At 43.2% G+C, this 10,803-nt stretch overlaps 1 protein-coding gene across 1 annotated transcript; it reads right to left on the bottom strand.

The window, feature by feature from the left end:
* Positions 1 to 744: 744 nt before the first annotated feature.
* LOC129682436 (sperm motility kinase X-like) lies at positions 745 to 2,448 on the bottom strand. Its single transcript, XM_055614807.1, has one exon. The coding sequence runs from the start codon at positions 2,446 to 2,448 to the stop codon at positions 745 to 747; it is 1,704 nt and encodes a 567-aa protein (XP_055470782.1).
* Positions 2,449 to 10,803: the final 8,355 nt, after the last annotated feature.

Below are 10,803 nucleotides of genomic sequence, written 5' to 3'. Positions count from 1 at the left end.
AAACATCTCCCCTGGACCAGACCCTGAAGAGAAATTGGCCCAAAGGGGCTTCTCATTCCTGGGCAGCTTTGGGAATGGTTTTGGCACAAGGCCACACTGATAATGATGCTATGTAAGCCAGTCATAGGACGTATCCCTTGTTACCCATGTTTCCTGTGGAGAAATCGATGGTAGATGGCTTACCTCCTCCTGTGCTTGACTCCTCTAGGCTGGGTTAAGTGGGCGCACTGACATCTGGAGTTCCTGCAGGGATCCTGCTTCTGCTGTTTCACACAAAAGGAAAAGTCCCATCCCTTGTCTCAACCTGCATAGAGGCTTATCACTTAAAGAGATAAAGTCATCTGGAAGGGACAATCTTAGGGGCTTAGAAACATACACTTACCCTTGGATGGTCTTATCACACTGTGCCATTCTTTCTTCAGTGGCTTCTTCCCTCCCTCATCTGTACTTTGTTTCCTGCCCCTCCACTGAAACTTTCATCTCCTCTGAATTTTTCCTCCTTTATCCATCTCATTCCTGCTGTCTCTGCCCCGTCTGCTTTTCATTCTCTGCTCTCCATCTTCAGGTAATTATGTCTGTTTTTGCTGAGGTGGTGGTGCTGTGAGATTGCTCGTTTGGAAATAAGATTTTCTAAATTGCATCCCTGTGAGTATTGTGTGCTGTTTGCAAGGGACATTCGAATATATAGACATTAGGAAGCACAGAAGTCCATCTTGGGTCCCCTATGTAACTAACTGTATGTAACTATGTTGCCTCAACTTCAAGTGGTGTCACTTCCTTCTTAGGAATATGGCTCCTTTTTGAGACTGGCAGGCAGCAGCACAATGTCTGCACACAGTTCCAAATTCTCTTCTTAACCCTCTTCCAGCCTCGGGATAGATTTCTGGGAAAGCTTGTACTTCCTCCTTTGGGTGGGACACCTTTAAAGTTGTTCTTGGATGTTGCCTGAAGGGAAGGTCTCTGGGTTCCATTGGCGGCAGTGCTGGTAACACGCTGAGGTGCCTTCCTGGACTTACTTGCAGGTAGTGTACTCAGAGCATAAGAACTATTTGAGGGGATGTTCAGTTTGTGGAGGGCCCCCCTGGAAAAAGATTGTGCCGAAGAGATGCCCTGTTGGAATGGGCATCTTGAAGAGACCCCTTTGCACATGTTAGTTTCCCAACTTCTGCTCACCAGATAAGTAACCTTAGGAGCACACCTGGGGACAAGTTTGGGAAGGTTGGCCCCATTCTGCTGCCAGCACAGGGTGGTAGGCATGCTCAGGTTCCTGCTTCCCTTGTTCCTTGACCCATTCTCATTGTGTACATGGTGTTCAGCCAGCCAGGTCTCACTCATTGTCCTCAGAGGAGGAAGAGAGGTGAGAGCACGTGCTGGGGACATGGCAACACCGCCCTGCACGGACTTAACAGGATGATCAGTCTGGTCCTTCAGTGACTCATGTTTTAGGATTAGATATGTGGCCATGACGTTATTGAATTTTTTCTGACGAATACAGTCACAAATATCTTTGGGACGGTAGCCCATGTCCCACATAGTCACCACAATGCTGGGACTTGGGTTGTTACAGTGTGTGGCTGAGGATGATGGGAGTTTCCAAAATTCTTCCCTCTCCTTGAGCCACTGGTACTGCTTAATGTCACCTATCTTTGGCCTCTGCCTAGGGTCCATAGTGAACAATTGCACAATGAGGTTTGCGATGTTTTCTGAAAGTGTGGCAGGAATGAAGAGTGTGGGACTCAGCATCTCCTCCTTCATGTCTGAATAGGTGTAGGCATTGAATGGGAACCGGGCTGTCACAATTGCATATAAAACCACTCCCATGCTCCAGATGTCAACTGCCTTTGCATCATATTCTCTGTCAGTGAATAGCTCTGGAGCACAATATTCAACAGTGCCACAGAACCCCAACACCATCTGTCCATCTGTGACTCTGATGGCCAGGCCAAAGTCACACAGTTTGATGTTCCCTTTGCCATCCAGCAGAATGTTATCTAGTTTGATGTCCCTGTGAGCAATGCCATTGTTATGGCAATAGTGAACTGCACACACCACCTGTGTGAAGATGTGCTGGGCCTGCTTCTCCTGCAGACATCCCACCTTCTCAATATGGCTCACCAGGTCTCCGTGGGCAGCATGCTCCATCACCATACAGGTGTGTTCTCTGGTATTGATGATATGGAACAGCTTAATGATGTTTGGGTGCTCTAGCACCTTAATGATGTCAATTTCCATCTCATTGTTAGGCTCATTGCTACCTTTTTTCAGGATCTTGACAGCTACCTGCACCTCTGTGTGGAGGTGGCAGGCCAGCTTGACCTCAGCAAAGCTCCCTTTGCCAAGGGTCCTGAGTATTTTGTAATAGTCTGTAAGCGTCTCCTCTTCGGAGGCGCTGGCCTCCAGGTACAGCTGCATTGTCTCCTCCTCTCCTGCCTTGCTGTTAAATTGCATGACCCTTGCCAGGCCAACACCAGCTGACAAAATCAGATTAAAAACAATTAAAAGTAGGTCTAGGTGGAAAGTTTATCTCTTTCAATTTCTATGTGAAGAAATGGAGAGATAATATACAACGTATAATTACCTCCAGATGCACAGAAAAATAAGAATAAGCGAAACCCCCAAAGAAGTACCTAGAGGAGTCCAAGATGGCTGTGATCAGCTCCCACCACGCCCAAGGGGCAGGGGATCCAAAACTCCGAAACTGGTGAGTGGAGAGTCAGCTGAAGTCAGAACACTGACTTTGAGGCGTCCTGGGAGAGAGGGGACAACCAGTGAGCCTGGGCCATTTGGTTCCAGGTCACCCTTTTACATCTCTGGTGTCTGACAGTGACAAATGTTTGACACCCTGCACATTCCCTCGTCCAAGCAGAGGCCTCCCTGCTCAGTGACTGAGAATGCAGAGGCCAATAATCCCAGGTCAGGAAGACACCACTGACTCATCTCCTACACTTTCATTTGGCCATGCTAGCCCAAATCTGAGAGCAGAGAACAGGCAAAATCCCTGTGCTCCCCGATTAGGCCTGAGAGCGAGTGAGTGTGCCATACGAGAGTGCATTCAGAGCCCCAGATCCAAGGTCCCTCCAAACTACTAGCCAGACATCAGATCCCTCCCTCTCAAACACCGACTGTGGGAAATAGGAGTCCTCTGGACAGCGTTCTTAACATTGACACCTCTATTATGTGGGTCTCCCAGTGGAGTCCAGGCAAACAATTCTTGGAGCCAAGATGTTGCAACCCAGACAGAACTGAATGCCTGGAGGACAGTATGACTGAACTTTGGGCTACTGAGACATTCAGAGCAACTACACTTGTGCATTGCTTCCATGAACGGTGACAGCACCCCCACCATGCTTAAGCTCAACCCTTCCAGGCATCTATATGCTCTAGCACACATTCTTGTAAGGCACAATTCCATGCACACTCCTGTGCTTGCACACATGCATTTGGGCCCTTCCTTCCTTAGTGACAGCTGAAACACCAACATCCACTCTCCAACCAGTGCACCTTTCTCATCTTCCTGAAGAATACTCCAGACTTCAGAGACAGATGGACTCAGTCTGCAGTATAGGCTCCAAGAACAAACAGCCAAGGTTACAGATAAGCACATGGCTAGATGAACACATTCAACAATCATCAGGACATCATGGCTTCACCAGCAACCCCCAAATCAAAGGATATTTTAATTATTTGAAAACACCAGAAAGTGATCTCAAATCTATGCTTATCCGATTATTAGAAGCACAGAATGAGGAAATGAATAAAACTCTTAAAGAAATACAGACAAATATAGCCAAAAAGTAGAGTCATATGTAGAGGCACATAGAGAGGCATAGTGAGAGAAAACGAACAAAAAAATAGAGGCCATCATGGACAGATGGAAACCCACATAGAAACAGATAAACGAAATGGTACAAGATATGAACACAGAATTAAAATCAATAAAGAAAACATACCCAGAAAACCTTCTGGAGATGGATAACTTAGCGAAGGGATCACAAATCACAGAGGTAAGCATCACCAACACAGTTGAACATGTGGAGGAGAGAATCCCAGGCACTGAAGATGCAATTGAAGAAATCAATACAATCTATCAAAAATGACATAAAATCAGAAAAGGTCCTGACACAAAACATCCACCTCGCAGAACCTTCTCCAAAATTGACCATATAATTGGGACAAAGCAGGCCTCAACAGATACAAGAACATTGAAATAACCCAGTGTATCCTATCAGACCACCATGGCCTAAAACTAGACTTCAACAACAACAGAAATAACAAAATCATACATGCACATGGAAAGTAAACAACTCTCTACACAATGACAGCTGGATCAGGAAAGAAATAAAAAAAGAAATTACGCATTCCTTAAAATTCAATGAAAATTAAGGCACAACTTACCCAAATTCATGTGATACAATGAAAGCAGTGCTAAGAGGAAAGTTCTTAGCACTAAGTGCCTTCAGAAAAAAGTTTGAGACATCTCTTACAAGCCACCCAAAAGCCCTAGAAGAAAGAGGCAGACACACCTAAGAGGGGTAGAAGATTGGAAATAATCAAACCCTAAGCTAAAATATATGAATCAGAAACAAAGAAAGCAATTCAAAGAATCAATGAAACCAAGAGCTGGTTCTGTGAGAAAATCAACAAGATAGACAAACCCTTAGCCAAACTAATTAAAAGGCAGAGAGAAACTATCCAAATCAGCAAAATCAGAAACAAAAAGGGGGATATAACAACAGACCCTGAGGAAATCCAAACAATCATTAGATCTTACTACAAACATCTATATGCCACAAAATTTGAAAATCTAGATGAAATGGACAATTTTCTTGATAGATTTCATTTACCAATATTAAATCAAGATAAGTTAGATATTAAATAGTTCTACATCCCCCAAGAAATAGAAGCAATCATCAAATGTCTCCCTTCCAAAAAGAGCCGAGGGAAAGTTGGTTTCAGAGTACAGTTCTACCAGACCTTCAAAGAAGAGCTAACTCCAATACTTTTCAAACTCTTCCACAGAATAGAAATAGAAGGAACATTAGCAAACTCATTCTATGAAGCCATAGTTACCTTAATACCTAAACCGCACAGGACACCCCCAAAAAAGACATTTTTCAGACCTATGTCTCTTACAATCATTGATGCAAAAATACTCATTAAAACACTTGCAAAATGAATCCAAGAACACATAAAAGATCATCCACGATGACCAAGTAGCCTTAATCGCAGGCATGCAGGGGTGGTTTGATATATGGAAATCCATCAATCTAATCCACCATATAAACAAACTGAAGGAGAAAAACAACATGATCATTTCCTTAGATGCTGAAATAAGCATTTGACAAAATCCAACATCCATTGATGTTTAAAGTCTTGGAGAGATCAGGGATACAAGCCACGTACCCAAACCTAGTAAAGACAATATACACAAGCCTATAGTCAACATCAAACTAAAGTAAACAGAGAGAAACTTAAATCAACCCCATTGAAATCAGGGACAAGGCAAGGCTGACCTCTCTCTCTGTATCTCTTCAACATAGAACTTGAAGCCATAGCTACAGCAATAAGACAACTAAAGGAGATCAAGGGTACATAAATGAGAAAGGAACAAGTCAAAGTATCACTATTCACAGGTGGTATGATAGTATACAGTAGCAACACCAAAAATTCAACCAGAGAACTCTTTAGGCTGATAAACACCTTCAGCACAGTGTCTGGCTAAAAGATTAACTAAAAAAAAATATTAGTAGCCCTCCAGTATACGAAAGACAAAAGGGCTGAGAAAGAAATTAGGGAAACAACACCCTTCACAATAGCCACAAATAACAGAAAGTACCTTGATGTGACTCTATCCACGCAAGTGAAAGACCTGTTTGAAAAAACCTTCAAGTCTCTGGAGAAAGAAACCAAAAAAGATATCAGAAGAATTGCTAAAACAATCCTGTACACCAACAGATTGTCTGGAGGTAACTCCATCCCTTACTCAAGCTGTACTTCAGAACAACAGTAACAAAACTTCATGGAACTGACAGGGAAACAGGTTGGAGAATCAATGGAATGGATTAGAAGACTCAGATATAAAGCCGCACACCTTCAGATACTTGATTTTTGACAAAAAAAGCCAAAACCATATAATGGAAAAAAGATGCTTATTCAAAAAATGGTGCTGGTCTAACTGGATGTCTACATGTAGAAAAATGCATACAGACCTATAGTTATCACCCTGCACAAAAGTAAAGTCCAAGTGGATCAAAGACTTCAACATAAAACTAGACACACTAAACCTGTTAGAAGAATAAGTAGGGAAGAGCCTAGAACTTATTGGCACAGGAGACAACTTCCTGAACAGAACACCAACAGCACAGGCTCTAAGATCAACAATCAATAAATGGGACCTCATGAAACTGAAAAGCTTCTGTGAAGTAAAGGACACTGCCATCAGGAAAAAAATGACAGCCTATAAACTGGGAAAGGATCTTCACCAACCCACCATCTGACAGTGGGCTAATATCCAGAACATATAAAGTACTCAAGAAGATAAACAGCAACACATCAAGTACTCAAATTAACAAATGAGGTACAGAGCTAAACAGGGAATTCTCAACAGAGGAATTTCAATAAAACACTTAAAGAACTGTTCAACATCCATAGTCCTCAGTTAAATGCAATCAAAACAACTCTGAGAGTTCACCTCACACCCATCAGAATGGTTAAGATCCAAAACTCAAGTAACAACACGTGCTAGAGAGGTGTGGTTGAAGGGGAACACTACTCCATTGCTGGTGGGAATGTAAACTTGTACAACCACTTTGGAAAGCAATCTGGTCCTTTCTCAGGCAATCAGGAATAGTGCTACCTCAAGATACAGCTATAACACTCTTAGGCATATATCAAAAAGAGGCTCAAGTATACAACAATGTTTGCTCAACTATGTTCATAGCAACTTTATTTTTAATAGCGAGAATCTGGAAATAACCCCGATGTCCCTCAACTGAGTAATGGAACAGAAACTGTGATACATTTCAACAATGGAATACTACTCAGCAATTAAAAAGAAGGAAATCATGAAATTTGCATGCAAATGGTGGGAACAAGAAAAGATCATCCTGAGTGAGCTATCCCAGAAGCAGAAAGACACATATGGTGTATAGTCACTCATAAGTGGTTATTAGACATATAATATAGAATAAACATATTAAAGAAGCTAAGCATGGAGGACCCTGTGTAAAATATTCAATACTCACTCAGAAAAGCAAAAAAGATAAGACTTCTTAAGAGGAGGTAAACAGGAATAGGAAAGGAGTCCACTACAGAGGGCCTCTGAAAGACTCTATCCAGCAGGGTTTTGAAGCATATGCTGAGATTCATAGCCAAACTTTGGGCAGAGTGCAGGGAATCTTATGAAAGAATGGGGAGATGGAAAGACTTGGAGGGGACAAGGAGAGCAACAGAACCAAAAATTCTGGGCCCAAGGTTCTTTTCTGAGACTGATACTCCAACCACTGACTGCATGGAGTTAACCTGGAACCCCAGCACAGATATAAGTCCATGGCAACTCAGTCTCCAAGTGGGTTCTCTAGTAAAAGGAACATGGGCTGTCTCTGACATGAAGTCAGTGGCTGGCTCATGATAACCTACCCCTGAGGCATGTAGCCTTACCAGGCCACAGAGGAAGACAATGCAGCCAGTCCTGATGTGACCTGATAGGCTAGAGTAAGAGGGAAGGGGAAGAGGACCTCCCCTATCAGTGGACTTGGCGAGGGTCATGGGAGGAAGGGTGGGATTGTGAGGGAAATAGGGAAGGGGCTACAGCTGGGATACTAAGTGAATAAATTGTAATAAAGAAAAGGTAAATAAAAGCCAAAAGAGCAGTACCTAGAAAACTTTCTGAAGATGAGAACTGAACCTAAGCATATGGACAGCAAAGGAAATTGGAAAGAAATAAAATGCTGGAATATCAGAAAAGGAACAAACTGACAAAGCCATCTCAAAAGTAATCACATAGGAGAAGACACAGAACACATGTATAGCCAAATGTAGTTGAAATCACAGCAAAAATGATTAGTGGTTTTTTTAAAACCTATGCTGGGAAGAACTGAAACATACAGGCAAATTGCCAAACTTGTGTAACTTAACAAAACGGAACAGAGAACATCTAAATACCAAAGTGGGTCAATAATGAGAAACAAATATTCACTGAAAAAGAAACTCAAGGGAAAAAGCTCTGGTTCAGTGTCTGGACTGGGTTATATTTTGTTGGGTAGTTGCCCAAAAGGGTCCCAAGAAAAACCCCAAAGCTCACATATATTTCCCAGACTATTGGCTATTCTGCAACAATATGGTTATTTATCCCCTCTGGCTGAAGCCAATGCTTCTGAATGTCAGCCATCATGGAGAAGTTGAGCCAGTGCCTAACTTGAAGCTTCACCCCTACTGACTAACATTAGTGGTACAGGAATGTACTCTGCGTTCTACTGGAGGAGAAAGATAATCATCCACGTCACCCGGCTGTAGACCTTGGGACTAAAGTAACCTGCCTGCATATCGGAGTGGTACGACAGTAGCACAAATACTATGGCAGTTAGCTACCACTTTGTGATTGGATTTAAGGCCCAGTCCAGGACATGCAAGCCTTAGCTGACACTGCTAAAGTGACCAAGACACTGACAGAAGATAGCTGACAGGCCAATGGAAAAGCCTACAGCTACTATTCTGCTAAAGGAATACAGAGATAAATATCTCATGATGAAATTGTGTAAACCTGACAATCAATGTCTCATACAGCCCTCATCAGTGGCCTGAGCGCCTCAGCCACCACAGTCCTAGGAGGTTCACAATCCAAACTTGGGGCTCCCCATTATCCGGCCAGTTGTAACAAGGGACAAAGGCCTGATCCCCAACCCAAAGTGTTTCTGACAAATGAAGAGCCCATTGTGGGTGCCATGAAAGCAGTATAGTGATGAAAGAAGAGAGCAGCCAACGAGGCTGTACCTGGTGTTGTTTGAGTAGATCAGGAACTCCTTTCTTTCCCAAACTTTTGGCGTCGTGCACTGACTGCACAGTGTCTCTGTCACTGGTGTCCTTGAAGTGAAGACTTTGCTGCCTTCAACATCACAAGGTGAGCACCAACTGTCTCTCAGCTACCCTCCTCGCGCTGAGCATCCTGATCTGGACCCTGATTGGTCATGTGTACAGAACTGAACCAATGAGAGTGTAGCCAATCAGGATTCCCTCATTGGTCAGGTTGAAGTCATGTGACTGGTGTCTGCTCTGTCCTGAATTGCCTCTGAGCTGGACTGCAGGGTCTGGGCTACTGTGAACTTGGAGTTAGAGGAGAATTTGCTTCCTCTGTGAATTTTTCCAGATTCGAGACTGCATCTCCCATCCTTTTCATTGCTGGGTCCCTTTTCGTTTGTGAAAACATCCTTGTTTCCTGAAGGTCAGACTTAGGGTTCATTCTCTGTTTCTAGTCCATCCTGAGTCATCAGTCAACACCTGTTCACCCTTGACTTTTTATCACCCTTAAATGGTGCATCAAGAGGCTCTTAAGGGATTCCTGCTTTCAAAGAACTAGTATTCTGAAACAAAAATCCAGGGACTCTTAAGAATCCATCACACAGCCAGGCAGTTATGGTAAAAGCCTTTAATTCCAGCACCAAGGAAGCAGACGCAAGTCTATCTCTGTGAGTGCACATGCAGCCTGTTCTACAGATGTAGCTCCAGGACAGTCAGGGCTACACAGATGAGCACTGTCTCGGGAAAAACAAAACAAAACAAACAAACAAACAAACAAACAAACAAAAAACACACCAGTTTTTAGCAAAACATCATCTGACAAAATTCAGTCTTCAAAAAAGCAGAAATTTCCCCTTCAAGGTATCCCTCCCCTTGGAGCTAAAGCCCAATACACAGGGCTGTGTCCAGGGCCTGCTAGTTACTACCTCTACCATTGCCAATCCTTCCTCTACTTACACAGACACACACATGACTAGGTTTCATGTCCCATGTTTCTGCTCCATTAATGCCAAAGCCCAACCCCACCCCAACTAACAGGACCTGCAAGGAAGAGCCCCCCTACAGTCAAAGGCCCCATGTATGGCTATGTGTCAGATCATACTGGTTAACACCTTTCCTACAGCAAAGCTCTATACACACATGTGTGGCTAGGTGTAACTTCATGCTAGGTATACCCTCCACCATAGCCAGTGACACACGTGCACTTAAGGATAAGGTTAGGTCGTTCTGGCTCTCCCCTAGCTGACAACCAAACCCATGAAAACACATGCATGTATACACACACACACACCACCACCACCACCACCACCAACAACAACAACAACAACAACACAGTCATTTATTCATGAACATGTTCCCTAGCAAAAGCCATGAAAACACATACATGCATGCACTCATGAACAAGAGTGTATTTCAGGTACTGACATTTTTCCATTACAGGCAAAGCCTCAACCCATGTATGGCTAGGAACCAGGTTCGCTAAATACCTACATCCTTACATCCAGTTCCACACATCAACAGGATATCATGTCCTACAAGTTTCTTTCTCCCAGATAGGCAAATACAATAGACAGATCAAGGTATCAGTGTATGCTTAGTTCCTGATTCTGAATAGCAAAATTCCACAACATAAATACAGAGTGTGGAGGAGGGGATAGAGGAGAAAGAGCGGGAGAGAAGATAGAGAGCCATCATGTATAGTATGTATTCATAACCATAGTCAAGGCTGTCCTCTATATAAACACACACACACACACACACACACACACACACACACACACACACACA

The sequence above is a fragment of the Psammomys obesus genome, unplaced genomic scaffold (genome assembly GCF_907164565.1).
Source record: "Psammomys obesus unplaced genomic scaffold, mPsaObe1.curated_primary_1811, whole genome shotgun sequence".
NCBI lineage: Eukaryota > Metazoa > Chordata > Mammalia > Rodentia > Muridae > Psammomys > Psammomys obesus.
This window is presented reverse-complemented; position numbering and strand designations above follow the sequence as displayed.

Excerpts from the sequence above, each read along its gene's own strand:
- LOC129682436 (XM_055614807.1), bottom strand. The coding sequence starts at position 2,448 with ATGCAATTTAACAGCAAGGCAGGAGAGGAGGAGACAATGCAGCTGTAC.